General features: G+C 35.1%; 1 protein-coding gene across 1 annotated transcript in view; it reads left to right on the forward strand.

The window, feature by feature from the left end:
- Nucleotides 1–22,631, forward strand: part of LOC118190099 (follistatin-like) — a 244,600-nt gene that overhangs the window by 129,413 nt on the left and 92,556 nt on the right. Inside the window, exon 2 of the mRNA XM_085810414.1 lies at nt 19,535–19,723. Within this exon, the coding sequence (XP_085666540.1) occupies nt 19,535–19,723 (189 nt within the window). The remainder of the gene's footprint in view (nt 1–19,534; nt 19,724–22,631) is intronic.

Raw genomic sequence — 22,631 nt, forward strand, 5'->3', positions numbered from 1 at the left:
AGTACCTAACATTTTATCGGTGATACTGTAGATGGGTTGTTTTTAAATACTTTGTGATTTTGCTCTTGAATTTTATGTAGCATAACTGCGACAAAGAGTTGCTTAATAATAAAACAAAAAAGAAATACATATCTGAAAGCCTTCGGATTTTATATCACGCCCAAAGGGGCGTTTTTTTGACGTTTTATGTATAACTTTTGTTTATTAAATATTATGTTTTTCTCACTGAAACTTAAAATTTTTGTACAATATTGCCATTGCTCGCTTTGAAATCGTTGAGTTTGTTAATTAAAAATACGTTAAGTTTTGCAAAATACGAAATAGACAATGAAACAAATTGCAAATTCGAGCTTCCAGATTCCCATTTTCTAGTGGAGGACTACGTTATTCAAAAATTGATGTCTGTAGCTACCGCTATTTTTCTACAGTACGAGAAACATACATACGTTCATGCAGATTCTTCATTATTTAATTCCTTTAAATGTAATGTAGGGCTCTCATATTTGGTGGCAACAATTTAAAAAGTGAAACGTTTTATAGTAGACGCTGTAAAACGCCAAAACGAAATTCATAGCCCTTCTGGGAACATTTCCCCTTCGGGCTAAAGAATTGTTAGTAGGCGTGAATCCAAGAGCAGATTGGTTGCTCAGCGACAGTATAAAGAATCTTAATAAAACCTCCGGTGCGACGTAAAAATCTAAATTTCTGTTTTTTTTTTTTTTCCTTAGCATTTGAAAGTGATTTGTTGGGCCCTTCGAAATGCGGGATATCTATTGGTAGGGTCTCGTAAAACCGCCTCTAAATTGCTCTTAACAGAAGAGCATTTTGTTTAATTTTTATTGAGGCAATTCGAGGTTTCTAAATTTTCCGATTCTAGACTACAACAGGAAGAAGATTGATTGTAACTGGTATAGCGCTGAATTTCAGGAACGGTCTGTATTGTATTACACTTAAGCGTGAGTTTTACTATTATTATGCTGTTAGAATCGTTGGATATAGGTTTATACGATTTCCTTTTTATTCCTGATTACATCACAGCAAAACGTTCGAACATACCAGCGGAGGCCGCAGTCAACTTAACGTAAAATCATGTGGGCGCGTTTTCGAAATCATAACATCCACTGATTAAGTAAAATGCCATGTTTTTGCGATTCAAACATCGCCCTGTTTAATGAAAGGTCAGAAATCCGGCATTCCGTCAATTGACTTGTTTTTGCGCTAGCCACGTGTTCAGTGACGGCTGCTATTTCAGAAGATGAGACTGAAAATGTCTGAGAAACAAAGCCTTGATTTACTACGTCGCGTCATCACTAATGGAGAGCGGATGTTTTCAAGCCGACGTTCAGGAGGAGCATGAATGAAGTTTCCTGTCCGAGGTCATGCTTGTTTACTTGCTCCGTCCATTCATCGTGCCATTACTATAACTACTACAACTACTATTATGAAAATCGAAGCGCCCTCTCCCGAGCAAAATGTAATATTTGCTTTGGTTGGATTTTTTTTTTTTTTTTTTTCCGTGTGATGCGTTGTTGTTATTTGGCGTGTTGTTTTCTCGGCAACTGTGGTGGGAGGTGTTTTCGATGATGTCCTTTTCTCCTTGGAATGACGTTTCGTTCATCTTGGAATGATTCCAAGATTCCGTTACTGAAACGCATATCCTGGGCTGATTTAAATGTTTTCATGTTGTCATTCTCTTGTCATAGTTATTACGTCGGAATGTTTTTGTAGACCAAAGGGCTATTAATTTTCTTTTGAAATTCTGCGATGATTCACTATAAACGGCGAACTACTTTTTTAAATTGTTGCCACCCAATATTACAACCATGTATTATATTTAAAGAAATTAAATAATGAAGAATCTGCATAAATATATGTATGTTCCTCGCTCTGTGATAAAACAACGGTACCTAGATCCATCAAATTTTGAAGAACGTACGCCTCCACCCGAATATAGGCATCTGGAAGGCCAAATTTGGAATTTGTTTTATTATATATTTCCTATTTTGTAACACATTCATGAGTTTTTGATAAGAAACTCAAGGATTTCAAAGCGCGGAATGGCAACACTGTAGGGGCAAAAAAAAAAAAGCATTTTCATCTCCAACGTGCGAGACTGTGTATCGGAAATTCTAAAGGTATGCTCTTTTCAAATATTTTGAGATATTGCTGCTGAACTGAATTTTAGGTTTAATAAATAAATGTAACACACAGAACGCTAAAAAAAACGCGCCTTTGGGACGTAATATAAAATCTGAAACCTTTCAGTTTTTTTTTTTTTTTTTTTTAAATTTCTTTAAAGAATTAGAAGCTGAGTGCTTCTGATTTTCTTCTGAAGTTTTTCTGATGCTATGCATGCTTTCAAGTTTTTTTCTTATGCAATGCATGATTCTTTAAATTTTTTTATGCAATGCTCGATGCAAAGATTCTTTCAAGTTTTCAAACTTGAAATTTAAACTTTCGAGTTTCAAGATGCAAAGATTCTGCAGTATATGATGCAAGGTGTTTTCGACGCTTTTGTATCTTATTAGATGAAAGATGCTTTATGCTTAGGTAACCCGCCGGCGATTGACATAGAGAACTCTGCGAAGCTACTGGCTAAGATCTATACCTAGGCAGTCTCGGCCACGAGGGTATAACATTTATGAACTGGGTGGTTCTGAAGGCCACGAAAAGTCACTCTTTGGCCGGCCCGGTGGTCCGTCCTAGCGCGGCGTGGTTCTAGTATCCCGGGGGGGGGTAGTGTTCCTGGGTTCGCTGGATAATGTCCGTTGCGACGGGCTGCCTGAGGGTCTGGTAGGTAGCAAATTAACGAACAGTGCCGTCTGGCGGTGCGTCTCGCTCTCCAAGGTGCGAGAGGGGAGATTGAACCTCCGCGCCTCGTTCTGAGGGGAGTGAGAACCTGTAAATGCGATTCAGTCTCGCGAGGCAAGGAAGCCTTTAATTGTTATTGTTATGCTTAGGTAGGCTTATCATATTACTTTTTGCTGAAACCGGAACAGTTTTGAGAAAACACTCACAACGGAGAATAAAATCAAGTACCTAGGATTGAAAAATCTAACTAAAGAAATTGTAGGATTATTAATATTTAAATTAACCAGTTATTTATGATTTCAGCTTTTTTATCACTTCTCCTTTCCGTTTTCTCACCAGAATGGAAATCAGCTAGAGAGTATTTAAGCTAAGGTTTGGTTTAGTGGTTTAATCTCGAGGGATATCTGCCTAAGGGGAGAGATGCCTTCGAGGAGGACTTTCAAAGGAAAACTGGCTCGGAAACACATTAGACACGGGGAAAACCAGGAAAACACCCATGAAACCAGCCCGTTCGCGGGGTACGAACCTCGGACCGAGCTACCAGTGTTCAGGGACTTTACCGTTCGGCCGCTAGTGGGCACTATTTAAGCTAAGGTTTTTGGATTTTAAGACAGAGCACGCTCGCCAGCTCTGCTAAAACTGTAATGCTTCGGCTTTGCATTATTATTTAAAGTTGATGCTTCTACACAGGGGAAGGCGTGGGACATATGCCTGTTTACCACTGTTAAACACCAGGCGTCCCCGTCTTCCGTCACCTGTCACCTGCTACCGGCAATTAAATTGTTACGCCAGTGAAACGTTTTAAGCCAACTTCGCGTTAAATCTGTTGGGTAGTCTTTGAGTACTAGACTTAGTTTAACTTTTGGAAACCGCCTGTTACTTTAAGTAAGTTGCATCGCCAAAAGTAGTGGCTAATTTGCAAGCGCGATATGTGCCTTTTATGTTCACAAGTTCTGTTTCAGTAAAAGGATTGTTTAAACCCTTTCCAGGTTGTATTGTTACTCCAGACCAGCGGTAATTCTCTTTACGTCTGTTAAGAGTTTGATGCTAGTTTATGCTCTCAAAGGAAGTCAAACACTATAACGTTTATAATTTAGTTAGTTTGTTATATTTACAGCAAAGCTTTTACGTTCAATTCAGCTGTTTTACCTCTTTCTTCCGACCGTAGGATGTTCATTATTGAGAATAATGTTTCGACCGGGTCCGATGTACATGGCACGCTGAAAGTTTATTCTGTTACTTGAGCAAGATTGGGTAATGAAATATTTTTTTTTTTTTTTTTTTTTTACTTTTAAATGACTGAAAAATTATGCCCATTTTTCTTCACAAATTTTACTTTTCTAATTTTTTGCTCACCTCTGCTTTATAATAACCTAATGACTCTACAGTGGAGTCCGAACTAAAAGGTGGTGGATGATGATTTCTCACCACCAGGATTTGGCGACTAGGTCCCCTAATCCTTAGTCCTCCTTTAAGAGGGGAAGTATATAAGGTATTTTCTCTCTCCTTGTCTTCGCGTTATGTCCAGGTTCGACTCCGGGAAGGTATTGCTTATTTTTCACGTTTGCTTTAACGTAATGACCCTATAGCAGCGGTTCTCAACCTTTTGAGTAACGCGTACCACCTAAACAAAAAAAAAGAAAACCTTTAGTGCCGCCACTACTACAAAGTACTACTACAAAGTACTACTACAAAGTACTACTACCACCACTACTCTTGAAAAAGCTCAGATCCCATTAATTTAGAGAAAACACTCCATCAGGATGCTGGGGTTTAAATTTTTGAATTTAATAGTTAAAAATACTTTGCGTACCATCTATTTTTCTCTTGCGTACCGCCGGTTGAGAACACCAGCTCTAAAGTATTATTTGCGACACTTTCATTCATTTTTACCTCGAAAAGCTTCAATTTCAGACCATTTAATTCACTTTTGTTTAAATTGAAAGAAAATTAAAGAAAATTTTGTTTATCTAACTAAAAGGTTTTGTTCCACAAAAATTTTTTTTCTTTTAGCTCAAGTACTTCTAGATATAAAATATATAGATTGGTAATAATCCGTGTAGAAGAGGGCTAATTTAATTACCAAATGGCCTTTTTACGTAAGGCTGAACTGCTTTTACTTCTGGTACACTAGGCACTTTTAAAATTTTATCAAACAACCGGCACAAAATGACAAACTGGTCGGACGCAGAGATCACATCATCGAAGTAGAGCAGTCCCGATCAAAGCGGATCGTCAGGGGAATAAGTGTATGAGAAAAGTATATTTGCATGTATGTCTGATTAGTTAGTGATTCCATGCTCAAATTATACTTTTTTTTTAATATTATTGAATATTTGAAAAAGACTAACATTCTGGAAAACTTTTTGTGGATTTATTTTATAATATTAAGGATTTTTACTATCTCGTTGGCTTCAATAAGAAGCACTGATGATATATTATTTCCCCATGTGGCTTGGTTTCTTTATTTTTATGATTTCGGTATAATTTTTACCACGGAACAAATTTTCGTGATTATTTTCGCGAAAAGGAGCACTTTTTTTAGTCCAAAGGGGCTTTCTCTGAAGAACTATTGTTTTCGTTTTGCGATTTTGTGTTGAATCACTATTGTTGAATCACGATTGGGGAAGAAATTTAACTTGTTTTTTTCATGTCTCGAAAGCGCGACTTGGGATAGTTATTAGATTTATATATAGCGTTGTTCTAACATTTATTTTGACACAAAATTGGACTTTTTCTGACACGATATACCGATTTTTTTAGTCCAAAAGGGCTTTGTCCCTGAAGGAGTATTGTTTTCGTTTTGCCATTTTGCGTTGAATTACTATAAATGTCCGTTTCACTTTTCAAACTGTTGCCACCAAATGTTAGAGTCCTGCATTATATTTGAAGAAATTAAATAAAGAAAAACTGCATAAATGTACGTATGTTTCTGGCATTGTGATAAAACAACGGTACACAGAGACATCGAATTTTGAAAGATGTAATCCTACTGCGAATATGGGCATGGGGAAGCTCAAATTTGGAATTTGTTTTATGATCGATTTCCTATTTTGTAAAATTTTAACGAATTTTTGATTAACAAACTCAAGGATTTCAAAGCGAAGCATGGCAACGTTGTAAAGGGAAAAAAAAAAAAAAAAAAAAAAACATTTTAATCTCTAGCGCGCGAGTCTCTGTATCGGAAATTCTAAAGATAGGCTCAATTTAAAATTATTTTGCGATATTGCTCTTGAACTGAATTTTATGGTTTGCGCGAAGAACGTGATATTTAATAAATAAAGGTAACACACAAAATGTTAAAACAACGCAACTTTGGACACAATTTAAAATCTGAAACCTTTCAGTTTTTTTTTTTTTTTTTTTTTTGTTGTTGTTGTTGTACAAGTCTCCCTCTTATAACACAGTTTCATTCTAGGACGTTAATGGATATGCGCAAGCCCTCTTATAATAGTTTTGTATGTACATATTTCGATAACACTATTTTTATTCTAATCATTTACAAAATTACGTTACGTAATATGTGTCATCGTGCGTAGTACACAATACCAATCTATATATTTACACACACAATAATGAAAAAAATTCCAGGAGAACCCGCATTTTCTCACATCTAAATTCTTAGCCCAAAGTTGCCATTTGCCCAGAGGGGCTATTAATTTCGCTTTGGCACTTTGCATAGTCCACTGTAAAACGGCGTTTCACTTTTCGAATTGTTGCCACCAAACATTAGAGCCCTGCCTTATATTTAAAGAAATTAAACAATGAAGAATCTGCGTGGATGTATGTGTGTTTCTCGCAGTGTGAAAAAACAACGGTATCTAGAGCTATACAATTTTGAATGACGTAATCGTACTGCGAATATGGGCATCTGGAAAGCCCAAATTTGGAATTGGTTTTATTATCTATTTCATTTTTTGTAAAACTTTAGCGAATTTTTTTATTAACAAGCACAACGATTTCAAAGCAAGCAATGGCTACACTGTACGGGGGGGCATTTTTATCTCCAGTGCGCGAGACTGTGTATCGGAAATTATGAAGAAATTTATTATTTTGAAATTTTGCAGTTAATTATTCGCAAATTTGAAATTTAAGTATTTTGCGATATTGCTATTGTATTGAACAGTAAACGTTAAAAAAGGCCTCTAATGTAAAATCGGAAAGCTTTCATTTTTTTTATTTTATTATTTTTTATTATTGAGTACATTTAGTTTGTATTAGCATTTCATCCATTTTACACTAATGTTTCTGAAAAATGTAACGCCATGAAGAAGTTTATTCCGCATGTTACTGATAAAAGTACAAATAAACGACCGCCTCCTCCCCGGAAAAAAAAAAAAAAAAGTCTGATGTGTACATCACATGACTTCCTTGTACAGAATATTAACTTATACGCATTTTTTTTCTTGCATTTTATTTAAACTTATTAGATTGAATTGAACCTACTTCGCCGACAGCGCATAAACCACAATAAATTAAATGCATTCTTTAAAATTCACTTTGTTTACGACACTCTGGCGCTAGGTTTACTTAACATTATTATATTTCGTTCATATTATAACTCTGAATGCACAAAATTTATATCATTTAAAGAATTATCTAATCGTTGTCACATGTTCTATTCAAATACCATAATAAAGCTAGAACTATCTATAAAAGAAATTAAGCAAACAAAACAAAAAAGAAACAGTTTTTCACAGACGATTGAGTATTTCTCATTCAATTAATTCAGTTCCCACTTCGCGACAAGGCAAAAATACATAAAAACTCAAAATATCTCTATTAAAAATTACGAAGTAAATCTTAAACGCTCATTTCATCGAAAAATTCAAGAAAGGACTAAGCATTTAAATAATAAATGAAGGCGTTATCTTTGTTGTTGCGAAGCTAAGTTTCTCTTGATTGGCAACAAATCCGCTACTCAGCTGTTTCAAATGTAAAGAAGAGCAATGGCTGCCATCAAATTAAGCTTAGCGGCACTTAAACAATTTTAAAATTGTTGATAATTCTAAAAATATTGCATACAGATTTACTAAAGGCATAAAACCCTTAACCGGAAGATAAAAACAACATAATTCAATCATTTTTAAAGCAAAAAATGTACAATTTACAAACGTATAAGAGTAAAGAAACTGAGATCACTGAGCCGGGTAACAGAGTGGATATATTTATAAATATATTTATATACGTTTGGCGCGGCCGATTGAAACCAAAATACGAGGTGCACATCTACATGTTATAGTAGTCTTATATACAAAATTTCAACGTTCTGAGGCTACTCGTTTTTGAGTTATGCGAGATACGTACGTACATACGTTCGTACAGACGCCACGAAAAGTTCTCATCAGAATTCATTTTAAAGCAGTTTTTTAGTTTTTTTGGAGGAAAAGAGTTCTTTCTTACGTATAGATATCACGCAAAAACATCGTTAAATTGCATTCGAAAGCGGTTAAAGTGGATATTTTCGTTGAAATATGCTGCCTGAAGTTTTTTGCGATTACAATACTTCCTTTTTACTTCGTACAAGGAAGTAAAAAGGGAACGTTTGAAATCAGTATTTTATGTGCCCGCCTTGCTGAACGATGATATCCTGTCCACATTATGGCATTGAATCATACAGGTTCTGATTGTAATCCCGGGGAATGAAATTCCATTTGTATGATTTCGAATTTCAGTCTCAGTGCACCACCGAGTGAGTCGCCGGCCGATGACATCTCAAAAATGCTCATTTTCAAAGCCTTGGAACAAGATTGTGGCTAATGTCGTATTTCCTAGCAACATCTGTTATTTGTAGCCTGAGGAAAAACGTCGGGAATCCAAAATTTGCATATGCACAACACGTCTTTCTGTATCTCACACTTGTACTAATTTCAGCATTTTCTTGCATTCCATTTTGTGGTTCCATTTTGCATCTTTAGCAGTTGTCCACCAGTGTATGAGAAAACTAAATCAAATTCATTGACTCGAATTACTTTCTTGTGGCGAAAGAAGCATCACCTTCATGTAACATAGTAACACCTGTCAATTTTTTTTTATTTGTTGTACAACATCCTCGCACTGCCGTTAAATAATCCTAGGCATTAAACACCCGTGACTCTCTAAACTAAAAGGGAGAGCCTACCGTCAATTTTTTGTAAAGCGGAGACCGCTTTTATAAATTAGAATATTTTACACACCACCTTAGTCTAATACCCTTCCAAAGAAAATCTTTTAACATATGCTTCTTACTACCAGTATAATTATACTTTAAAAACATAATTAATTAAAATTTATGTAATTTTGCACTGCTATTACATAATTAAGTTAATAGAAGACGATTTATATATCTGTAATAATTCAAATATAAAAGAGTTTAGATAATCTTTATCTTGTTAGTTAAAAATTAAATGTTAGTAAATACTTAGATTAATGACATGAACAAGCCTGTCGATTCTTGCATACCTGTTCTATTTCTGTTAATAAGCACCGTAGTTATAGTGCTTCAAATCCCTCTTTTGTTACTAAGTTTAGAGTGAGAAGTCCATAGGTAGGGAAACTGGTAATACATTTCATTAAATATCAGTTTTGGGAGAAAAAGTGATAGACGGTTGCCATGTGTAATTTCCAAACTCGGAGATTTTTCAACTATTGCGTAGTACAGAAGTTAATTTGAAATTTATTTGCTGTCTTTTTGGAAATTTAGTACGACTACTTCGAGGATCGTTTGTGATTTGCGGATCATAGATTGAGACATTCATCTTAACATACACTAGTGTGCAAAACTTAAGCAACTTTTATTGTTTGGCCTGGAATCACACGAAAAGTAAACTGGGAAACAAAATTCCCACTAAAGAGGCACAATGTAATACTTAAGAGAAAAACTACAGTAGCAAAACAATGAATAGGATGCATACAGCAAGGACTGAACAAGAAAACACTTTACTGACAGAATGGAAATGGTTCAAAAAATTGTCTAGCCAAGAGGGAGAATAACAAACCAAAGAGTTTTAGTAAGGGATATGATGGAATGGTAGAATTGCACCTTTAGTCGATACTCAAAACCAGGTTATCTATTATTTCTTGAGGTATGAGTTGCTATTCCTCAAGGAGCATGTGCTTCAATTGTCTGATTTCTCCGGAGGGTACGATCGAGAAGCCAGGTACGATTAAGTATCCCACACATGTCCAATGAAATTTAAATCGGGGGAGTACGCCAGCCAATCCATTCTGTGCATATCTTCACTTTCCACGGGGTCCTCATCAGCATGGCTCTTGTGTGGCCGTGCATTGTTATCTATAAAAGCAAAATCGGAAGCAACGGCACCCCTGAAAAGACGCATGTGGGGGAGGATAAATTCATCGCATTAACGATGTACAGTAGGTGAACCTCTGTCAAAAATGTGATGCTTCGTTCGTCAGTTTATCATAATGACTTCCCGTACAAGCATATCAAAACCATTCTATGGTCTCTTTTCCTGATGTTATTGAGATGAAAGCGTGTCCATATCTCTCTATATATCAACTAGCGCCAAGAATGGTTTGTCAGATTAAAACGACTTTCATTGGCAAGGAGGACGTGACTAAATTGACGAGGTAGCCAATCTTTGTGTTCTCAACATCATCGTAAACGGTATCACCGATCTATTGGTGTCAGTGGTATGCAGGGTTCAGGAGGGTGGGTCAATAGACCACCCCTGTTTAGACATCTGACCACACTAAACCGGGACATCTGCCGTCCGGTTGCCGTGCGCAACTGCTGTGCAGTATTGCCCGCTGCCTGTTTCGATCTCTTTTTGTGCTGGGTCATCAGCCACCGTTGGTTTCCTTGGCCGACCACCATTAACCGTTCTTAACGTGGATTAACTTGGACCTGTCGTTTGGAAGTCTTTACAAATTCAAACAACACTTTTATGAATTCCAAACCCTTGAGCAACAAACGTCAATTTACCTCCTTCATCGAGCTTGCTATTCTACTACGTGTACAGTGTGTCTATCACAAGAAAAGCTCTCGCCAGTTGGTCTGCAGCTGTCTGTCGCCGTAGAAACGAGCCTTGACCGTAGGGGTGTCTTGAAGACGAATGATAACTCTTTTCTACTCAGCCAACAGTCGCCAAAAATAAAGTAACAATAAAGCAACTCTTAAAATATACTAGCCCTGTTGCTATAGCGACCGGCACCGGCCAGATACTGTGGCGGGATCTCTTCTTCTCGTAGACAGACAGTAAAGACGTCCTCGTGTTTTCTTGTAGCTATACTGCGCATACGATCACTCTTTCCGTTGCAGAAAAAAAACCTTGGAAATGCGCCTTTCTACTTTTTAAGGGGTGTTGGAACCCCAAAATCTTTAAAAAATTGTGATTTCGGATTTTTGCATTATCGAATTCTCTACTCTTTTATCTTTTTAAAAATACCATTCTTTAATCTGCATGAAAATTAGAACTGTAAAAAAATCTAGTTTTGTCATCTACTGCTTTGATCAATGAGGATTTTTACATAAAGGCGCGTTTTTCTCCAAACGTGATTTTTTTATACTCGATGTACCTTTTCTCAGGAACTAATGCTCACAGGTATCTAAATTTTTTATGGCTTATTTATTATGTTCTCTTATATTTACTGAAATGAGCTTTTTGTAATAAACTTAGTTTTTTTTTTTTTTTTTTTTTTTTTTTTTTGTGTGTGTGTGTGTGAGAGAGAAAAGTGCTAAATTTTACTATGCCTAACAAAATATTCTGTAATTTACTCTAAAATTCAAAATGCTTCAAAAGCTCATTTCAGTATAATCAGATAGGTATACCTTAATTACATAAAACATTTGAAGCTTGTATCTACAACAGATTTTGAGAAAAGGTACATCGAAAATGGCCAATTTAACATGGTCCCTAGTTGCCTCGAACTATGCGCGCTGACTCCTTGCATTTTGTGCCCATCTGACGTAGCCTTTGACATCATGTTGCTGACATATGCATCATATTTCTACTGAGTTGGCTTTTTACTGTACTGATCGCAAAAATCCCTTTTCAATAGTTTCACAGTTCATGTTGAAAAATGAATTTGTTGCGTAAGTTTTGCACACTAGAGTATACAAAAATTTCTTTATATTTGTGTAATGAACTTTTAACTATTTAATGCTTATTGTTTGGCTCCTCAGCGGCTGAGGGGTAAAGGACGGCTGGACACTGATAATTTTCTCGGGGTTCGAGTCTTGGGAAATGGGCTGTCTGCATGGACGTTTTCGTGGCCTTTCCCATGTTTAACATGGATACGAGCCAATTTCCCTTAGAAATTCCTCCATGAAGCATCCCTCTTTCTCCGTGTAGTGCCTGATGACAAAGCACGTAATAAAAAATGCTTATTATTTATTAAGCATAACTTAATATATTTATAAGACATGAGATCTAAATGGAGAGAAGATGTCTTTTCACGTGAAATACTGAAACAATAAGATGAAATAGACTAGATAAGATGAAATACTGAAGTAATAATTATCAAAAACATTTAAACTGAGCGTACAGGTGCACAAGTACAAGTAAAAGTGAGACTTCTTATAGACTTCACAGTGCAACAGAGACTTCTCTACGGATTAGAGATCGGCCAAACCGTTGTTTTACGAAATCGGATCAGAAACGCTCGCTCTCTGAAATTATTATAATCTATTATTTTATTAACTCAACATTCACGAAAAATAACTTTCATAAAAAAGATTTGAAACAAATTAAGAGCGGTTAGCGAGGATGAAGCGGAGAACGAAAAAAGTCGAACGAACAGTGGGATCGGGACCGGTTAGCGAGGTTGGAGTGAAAAGCAAAAATACCGAGCCATGGAATCGGAAGAATGAATAAACTCTCTCAACCAAATATTAACTCTCTCAATTGATTTCTTTCAACAATATCTTTGAGATTTCTTTGAACCTCCTTTCTACACAAAACGAACAAAATTGTAGAAAAGAAATTTTCAAAAATTTGGGAAATGTTAAAATTAAATTCGCTTTTTAAAAGAGAGGATAAACATTCTTTCTTCCCCTGAAATAAAAATTGAACTTTCCTGGCTCTTCCAACAGAGCTCCGTTCTTTTTTAATCAGTCAGACGTCAGTCCACTCCGTAGAATGAATCAATTTACGAACGAATAGGAGATTTCTTTCCTGGCACTCTTCTAACGATAGGTAAACCGTAAAAGAGCTGCAACTTCGTTTTCTAAAATCGGACTAAATTCACATAAAGTAAATCAGCTCTTTGACTCAATTCTAGAGCGGATCGTTCAACTCTAGAGCACAAACGGGGAAATGTGATTGTTCTTTACATTATTTTAGTTATTGACCACTTCGAACTAAATTTGCAACTGTTGAGAAGTCAAAATAGATATCCAGTTCGAATGAAGAACTAAGTTTCTTATTTATTGGAAGGGGAAAATCAGTCTATCGAAGAATTTATTGCGTATTGCGAATACTGTCTTTTGTGTCGCATAAACATCAGGCTGCAAGTTGCGGTAATACCATGCTTGTACAGCAAATTGGTTATAAATTTAAGTTGATTCAACGGATCATTTTCCAAAATAGCACGATAGTTAGAAAAAAATGACTGGGTTGTCGCATTTAAAAGTAGTTAAGTACTTCAAAGTTAATTAATATTATGAACATTTTATATGAGCCAATAAATTAAAATTGGTTCAACGCACCATTTTCTAAAATAGTCCGATAGCTACGAGCAAAAAAAACCATTGTATTGTCGAATTTAAAATTCGTTAAGTAGTTCTAATTAGTATTATGAACATTCTTTTTATGAGCCAATAAATTTAAATTGGTTCAACGTACCATTTTTCAAAATAACGAGCAAAAACTCACTATGTTGTCGCATTTAAAAGTGGTTAAGTAGCTCCACATTTTAATGTTATTAACATTCTTTATGAGCCTATACAAAAATCTATCTGCCTATTAATTGCTACTTGAAGTCATGAAACACTTCCATTTTATTTGTCAGACACAAACTTCTTGAGACCACTATATGCAGAAAGAATTCTAAGAGATTTACGGCGTATTGTTCACATGTCCATTGATTCTGGAATATTTGTTCTGGTTTTTTAGACTCGCCAGACAAATTATGTGTCACATAATGTTATATGCAAGTTAGTATGAGTGACATCATTTTTTTTCAAGTAGTGTTACAGCACTTAAGAACACAGACTGAGGAAAATAAGAGAATACAACAAAGAAAGTATTAATATGGTAGTACATCGTAAAATGTCACACGCTGAAACGGATTAGGTAATAAAATAGACGAATCTAAACGGAATTTCTTGTTTTTTTGTCATAACTTTTGAGTTAACCACCTTTATTTGTTCCTAGTAAGTAACACACAATTATTTTCCTACTAGTGTATTATATGTTTGGAAAATACAGTTAAAAAATCTGATGTGTACACTACATGACTTCCTTGTACGAAATATCAAATTATACGCATTTTTCTTGCATTTCATTTAAACTTATTGGATTGAATTAAATCTTCTTCGTCGATAGCACATAAACCACAATAGAATAAATACACTCTTTAAAATTCACTATATTTGTTTACCGTAGCGACACTCTGGCGCTAGGATAACTTAACAGCGTTATATTTCTTTCAAATTATAACTCAGAATGCACAAAATGTATATCATTTGAAGAATTATCTAATCGTTGCCACATGTTCTATTCAAATACTATAATAAATCTAAAATGATGTATAAAAGAAGTTAAGCAAACAAAACAAAAAAGAAACAGTTATTCACAGACGATTGAGTATTTCTCATTCAATTAATTCAGTTCTTATTTCGCGACAAGGCACAAATACATAAAAACTCAAAATATCTGTATTAAAAATTACAACTTAAATCTTAAACACTTATTTCCTCGAAAAAAATCCAGAAAGGATTAAGCATGATTTAATTCGGAATAATAAATGAAGGCGTTATCTTTGTTGTTGCGAAGCTACCTTTGTCTAGATTGGCAACAAATCCACTATTCTGCTGTTTCAAAAGTAAACAAGCAATGGCCGCCATCAAAAAAAAAAAAATTATTAGGATTAGCGGCACTTAAACAACTTTAAAATTGTTGATAATTCTAAAAACATTGCATACAGATTTACTAAAGGCATAAAAACCTTAACCGGAAGATAAGAACAACATAGTTCAATCATTTTTAAAGCATAAAATGTACAATTTACAAACATATAAGAGTAAAGAAACTGAGATCACTGAGCCGGGTGACCGAGTGGATATATATATGTATAAATATTTATATACGTTTGGTGCGGCCGATTGAAACCAAAATACGAGGTGCCCATCTACATGTTATAGCAGTCCTATATACAAAATTTCAACGTTCTGAGGCTACTCGGTTTTGAGTTATGCGAGATACTCGTAGGCACGTACGTACGTACGTTCGTACAGACGCCACGAAAAATTCTCTTCAGAATTAATTTTAAATAAGTTTTATATATTTTTTTTAAGGGAAAGAGTCTTTTGTTCTGTCGTTACGTACGGAGGTCACGCAAAAACATTGTTAAATCGCATTCGAAAGCGGTCAGAATGGATATTTTCGTTGAAATATGCTGCCTGAAACATTTCGCGATTACAATACCTTCCTTTTTACTTCGTACAAGTAAGTAAAAATATGAGTAAATTTAATGTCAAAATTTAAAGAAATTACAACCTTAGTTTACGAACATGTTCTTTCTTTTTTCTATGGTCATTAGTCAGCCGAAATGCTTGTAAACTGGAACAGTTTTTCTTAAAGAAATCTATGTAAAATGGATTGTAAAACTGATCTGTTTTTGGACACCAGGCGATTGATTAAAGCTTTACAAAGTTCATAAATTAAAAACGATAGAAATCATTATACATATTACAGGGTCATTAGGTTCATCGTTGGTTCATCGTTGGAGGAGACATGAGAAAAGTACAATGTCCTTCCCAGGATTCGAACATCGGATCTCCCAATTACTAGATGACGTACTATCCAATTATACCACTAAGGCATGCGGAAAGGAGGGAGAAAGTACCTTATATTTACAACTGAAATTAAATATGAATATAATTTCATTAACAACAGATATTAAGCTAAAAAGAAGCATGAGTATTGGTATTAAAACTAGAAATAAATTATAATCCACTTCCTAAGGGCAAAAATTTTCTAATATAAAAATTCGAGACTAAAATCGTTTTCTTTGAGAAAACTGAAAATTAAATAATAACTAATTTGTGTTTAATTTAAAAATTATATAGCGATAATTAATTGCTCTGAGTGAGTTCATTAGGGAAAGGGCTGATCTTCAGTTTATTTTCATTATATGGCAAAATCCAAAGTCGTGTCGCTAATTTGTGATCGCTCCAAGTGCACGATTTGACGTTAATTCAGTTTTATTCTGTTAATATTTTTATTAATTTAATTTAATTTATTATCTGCTAGCCACTATATATATATAAAAATGACAATGAAATATGTCAATCTTTTAAAAACAGTGACATAAGAAATACAATGAAAAATTGTAGCCAAACCCATATTTCTAAAAGAATGAAACTATTCAAAATGATGCGATTTCAATTTAAATCTATCAACAACAATAAGACAGGAAAATTGTTGCCAAAATCACATTCTTAAAGATGTGAGATGTGAGAAGTGTACTCGGAAGCTTCATTTAAAAAAAAATTTAAATACAAAATATTATCATTTTTCCAAAACTCTTTTTGTAAAAGCAGTCGCAAGGATGAAAGTTTAATGTGTCCAAAAATCAAAGAAAAATAAACTGTAAATTTTTAAAAATAAACTTTTTTAGAAAAAGTCCCGTTGAAAAGGTGTTAAGCTCACTTTCTTAAATAAATTCGTATTTAATCGATTTATTGAAACACGAAATTTATTTTAAGTTCATAAAATAGCTAAGTGCCTACGTTTCATGACGATGTGAAAATGGAGTGGTTTAAAGCAAAATCTCGCTTTCCTATAGCCCATTATGTCTCAAAATGACGCGATTTCGTCACAAAACATAAAATAATAATAATAAAAAAATTTCGAATTCGAATTTCGAATAAATCGCTTCGAGGTGCACTGGCGCTTGTCTAGATGCACCTATGTACCAAATTTCGTAGACGTGGCTCTATTAGCTTACGCGAAGCGCGAACGAAAGACACACACACAGACAGACTCTTTCTTTTATTATATGTATAGATAGATATATATTGTGAAATTATTGTATATTGTTGGCTTCATTACTTAAAGTTTTTAAAAATGCATTAGCGTGTAGATTTGAATTTTTGTTCCTATTTTTCTTTTAAGTATTATTATTTATTGTGTATAGGAATCCAGGGACGTAGGCAATGAATTTAGGCATGTTCTCGAAGCCATTATGTTAGTGAATTAAAATCAAAGCTTAATTGTCAGCTGTCGTTTTTCTTTAGAGCGAATAAAGAGTCCGAAAATAGTGTTCTTTTTAGCTACATAAAAAAAAAAATTGCTAAATGTAGAAAAACTTTCGTTGATGGAAAATTTGTAAAAGCATGTCTTCAGTCTGTAGTTGATGTGGTTTTCCACTACAGGCTCAGGCTATTTCGAACATTCGAAACGCGTCGAGAATCTAGCAGCCGAAATATTCAAGTAATTTAAAATCGAAATGCATTTATGTACTTGCGTTTTATTAGCAAAATAAAGAATATGAATCAAAAACACGAACACTTCTGAAGATCAACAATCGCAGTATACTTTACGAATTGCAATAACACGGATTCTCTGGAGTATCGAAACTTTATAAACAAAAACATTACCAAGTCTGTACCAACCTGGCGAAGTGAGGAGTATGTATATAACTTTAAATCAACACACGTGTTACTTTAAATGAAGCTCAAATGTATTTGAGACAAGTTTAATGTATAGAGACTGATTATTGCAATTTATAGTAAGCGCCTTTTAGTGTGATCGCGGCTAATGGTATAATTCGAGTATTGTGATCGAACTAGTGAAGTTTTGTCCGTTTGTATACGATGTAGAGTCGTTAGGTGAAGCAGAAAACGTGAAAAATGTGCAATGTCCTCAGCGAGAATCGAACCTTGCAACTCTGGAACGCACGTCGAGTATGTTCCTCAATTACACCACGAAGGCATGCGGGAAGGAGACTGAAAGTACTTTATATACTCCGCCATTTAAAGGGAGACTGGGGATCATAGATCTCAGTCGCCAAATCCTGGAGGTGACGAATTATCGTCCACCACCTTTTAGTTCGGACGCCACATCTAGAGTCATTTAGAATTTTTTTAGTGTCACGAAATTGAAAAAATGCGCAATGCCCTTGCTGAGATTCGAACTCCGGAACTTACGAATACGCGTCGAGTGTGCTTCCAGGTACGCCACGATGGCTTGCGGAAAGGAGGGAGGAAATACCTTATAAAACGTAGGAAATACATTGCTTATCCTGATAAAAGATTTGGTTCGAAATTTTGCAGACAGAATTTTTTAAGCTGAAGTAAAATCACCAAATAAAAGATAAAAAATCTTCAAACAAAAGACAGAATTGGCAAATAAAGTTTGAAATACAATATAGAAATGGACAAATGGCAGAGACATGTCGCCAGGTAAGGGATTAAGTCTCTAACGATCGCGTTTTCGAAGTTTGACAGAGATCGAATAGATTCATCAGAATTAGCGAACAATAGATTTTTCCGCGCCAAAATATTGGAAAAAATTCGAGTTGAAGCGTTAATGACAGAAGAAGATTTCCTGAAACAAATTCAAAAACACCATGTGGTACACTCTCTGAAGACCAAAATAAGGAAATTGGTAAATTTCCTCCAAATACCGAGATAAGGAATGTTCTGTGATTATTAAGATTAGGGCCACAGGATCGGTAAAATGGTGGTAACTTGTGGAAATGTTATGAACAGTTCAAAAAAGGAATTTTTGCGTAAGGATACCAAACAGTTAACTGTTAATGACTTTTCCCTAATTAAAATGCTTTTATAGTACCTATTTATATATATTGTTGCGTTTCTCCGAGTTCGTGGATTTGGAGTGATTGATGACAACACTTGATGAGGAATCAAAACACAATTTATTTAGCTAGTATTGCCCAGAACAGTTCCTAAGACACGTTACAGGCGTCGAAAAACTACTAGGCTATCAGGCTATAACGGTAAAGACAGCTTCACGGCAAAACACTAAAGTACAGCTCCCGACTCGGTCGATCGCTCTCCGAAGCTCAACACATTCAAGATAAAATTCGATGATACCTCGAGGATGCAATGACGATATACTGCGTACAGGCAGGTGTTATATAGCTTTTGGCTTGCCTCCGAGAATATTCTGGGCCAAACCGCTAAGAATTCGTTCTAGAGTGTTCTTCATCCGTCTATGGAATATCGCCAATTTTGTCGCCAAACGGGCGATTTTGAGCCAAATATGACAACCCTGCCTCTCCTTGCCATTTGCTGGCAACCCTAAACTCGCTTTGCGTTTAAGCCATCTCACCGCAGCTGGGCATTTCGCAACATTATTTAGTTATATATTTAAGTTAAATCAGCTAAATTCCATTGTTATTTTGAAGGATATTTTTTTCATAGCCTAATGTTATAATTCGGTTAATGTTCTCAAAATAGTTAAGGGCAAACGCGATCCCATTAAGTGGTGACAATTGTATTAGTATTACACAGATGGGAATTCTAATCTTAAGTTGTGTTTAATTCAGTGTTGTCTTAAAATTCACTAACATCAAACTTTTTTTGTCACAGGTGGACAGTGTTGGAGCTTGGTGAATCGAAATGGAAGGTGCACAGAAAGTTTACGTACCAACGTAACCAGGGAAGAGTGCTGCAGCGACGGCAGCCCTACAACGGCTTGGAGTTCTAAAGATCTCAGACCTGGAGATCTCTTCTTCTGGATATCCCTGGGTGGTGGTGTAGCTTGCAAACCATGTAAAGGTAAATTCAGTTATTCATTTTTAAATGTAACTTCAAAAGCTTTATTTAATTTTATACAGGTCTCTGAAAAAATGTTGTGGTCCATAACAAAATTAATCAGCTCCAGTACGTACACAAATAACAAAAACACGATAGAAATAGCGATATTCAGTTCCAGTTCTTTCTAGAGTTGGACAAAACCCATCTTTTATGGAATAGGATCAGAACAGTTCGCTCACTGAAATGATTCGGTTCTTTTCTTATGACGCACCGCTCAATAACTTTGATGAAAAATATTCAGAACGGCGGATGAATCAACAGCGGCTAGTGAGGATAAAGCGGGAAGAATTCGAACAAACAGTGGGATCGGGAAAAAGAATCGAACGAAAAGTGGGATCGAAAGAATGGACTCAAGCAAGCGCCCGAACTAATTTTTTCATCCGTAGTTTTGAGATTCCCTAAAACCTCCTTTCTGCACAGAATTAATAACAAAATTCTAGAACACAAATTTTTCAAAAAAATTGTGAAATGGTAATAATTAAAATCACTTTTAAGATGGGAGAATAGCAATGTTTTCTCCACTAAAATGGAAGTCGAAATTTTCTGCCACGCTTCCAAAAAGAGCTTCGTTCTTTTTTCGCCTATCAAGCGTAAGTTCACACAGTAAAATGAATCAGTTCGTGACCGAAAGAGCAGATCTCTGTTCCCGGCACGTTTCCAACAAGAACTCTCCACGTACTATAAAACAACTTCCTTTTTTGAAATCAGAGTAAATTCGCTCAGTAAAGTGAATCGGTTCTTTGAATCAGTTCCGGCGCAGATTTGGTTTGTTATGACAAAGCACACTAGGGCTACCTGCCTAAGGGGAAGGATGCCTCTGTGGAGGCCTTTCTAAAGGAAACTGGCTCGTATACACGTTGTACATCGGAAAAACTTCGAAAACGCCCGTACAGCCAGCCCGTTCGTCTGGATTCGAAACCAGATCGGAACTACCAGTGTTCAGCGACTTTACCTCTCGGCCGCTAGTGGGCCAGTTTTGGAGCAGATCGTCCAGCTCTAGGACTTAGCTACAATAAGTTTTCGAACAGTTTTATTCTGATCGACTGTTGCCCTTCGCTGAAAGATCTGTGAAACTAACCTTAAACATTACTGTGGGCCATTAATGGCTTTGTTTTAGATTCCACAAATTCCAGGACCTCTTAGTTCTTCGCCCAGTTTTGAGGAAGAGCACCCCGGGAAGGGAAAGGGTGTCTCCCACCATTCTCCCCTTCCACCAATCTACACAAGAAGACTTTCAACTTTGCCGCATATTTAGATTGCCGCACCGACGCTATACATTTACAAACATCCATGTCTTCTCCGGGATTCGAATCCGGGCACTTCGGTACCGTAGTAGGCTGCCCTAACCACTATACCGTCTGGGCGATTATTTTAAAGTAAATAAAAAGAATTCAAGCCTGTAACTTGATTCAAACAACAAAATTCTTGATTTGCGACTCTAATACAAGAGCTCAAATTTCATAATAAAAATATTCTAATATCAACGTAATAAATTTGCCACTCTAATACAAGAGCTCAAATTTTATAATATAAACATTCTAATATTAACGTAATAAATTTGCCACTCTAATACAAGAGCTCAAATTTTATAATATAAATATTCTAATATTAACGTAATAAATTTGCCACTCTAATACAAGAGCTCAAATTTTAGAATAGAAATATTCTAATATCAACGTAATAAATTTACCACTCTAATGTAAGAGCTCAAATTTAAAAAAAAAAAAAAAAAAAAAAAAGTTAAATATTTTGACGCTTTAATCCAAAAGCTTAAACATAGAATATCGTTCTGTTAGTTTAATTCAATAATAAGATGCAACATTTTCATAAAAAATGGCACAGTATTCATTAAAACTTATACTCACAAGTACTATATTTTCTTTTCTTTTAAATAAACTCTGATTTCACACCTTTCAATTCCAGCGACTACCACCAGATATTTATTCTTGTGTAGGTTTGTAATGAAGTTTAAACAACTTTCGCCATTTTTGAACGAACAACAAACTTTATTAGTCAAAACTTACAGAATAACTGGAAAACATTTTTAAGCGCGCGCATCGTCTGCGGATATTCTTTGCGGATAATCGTTAGCGGTAATGAGATACATTCCGGTGACGTCGGAGATCACGTGATGTAAGAACTGCTAATGTAAACAAACAAGCTTCTGTTGTGCTAGATGTTTTGAAAATTCAGAAACATTGTTTATTTTTAATTAGTTATGAAATTTGCATTTCATCTTTAATTATTATTTCATCCATAAATTAACTGTTCATTCATTTGATTAGTATAAATTTTGGTAACTCTTATACAGTGTCTCAAAAAAGTGATGGGACACTTGTGCTTTACAAAAGGAAACTGCAATAAAATAAATTTAAAAAACATGTAAAAATTTTTGTGGGTGTGTTTCATACTTAAATTTAGTAACAATTATTACATAACATTCATTTTCTCAAAATATTAAAATATTAATTTAATAAAAATACAATTGTTTAGAAGGGAGCAGAAAATTGCTCACTTAAGTGATGGGACACTACGTACTATGCAACAAAAATCGTCTGAAGTAAGTAATAAAAATATCTTTTGGGGTATTTATTTTTACTCAAAAGCAATTGCCAATAATTTATAAAATCGTCTGCAGTATTTCTCTCCAGTTTGTTTTGAAATTTTTGTGTTTTTTAGCTCTGTGCAGCCATGAATGCTAAACGAAAAGAAACTTTGCCTGGAATTCGAAAATTAGTTATTAATTTGCATATTGAACGTGGAAAATCTATTAGAGAAACTACTGAAACAGTTAACTTCAGTCATTCAACAGTTTTCAATATCATTAAACGATATAAAAAGAATCATATGATTCAGGATAAAAGAAGAC

Source organism: Stegodyphus dumicola, chromosome 2, assembly GCF_044657685.1.
Source record: "Stegodyphus dumicola isolate Sdum_Otavi_A_Nest chromosome 2, ASM4465768v1".
Lineage (NCBI taxonomy): Eukaryota > Metazoa > Arthropoda > Arachnida > Araneae > Eresidae > Stegodyphus > Stegodyphus dumicola.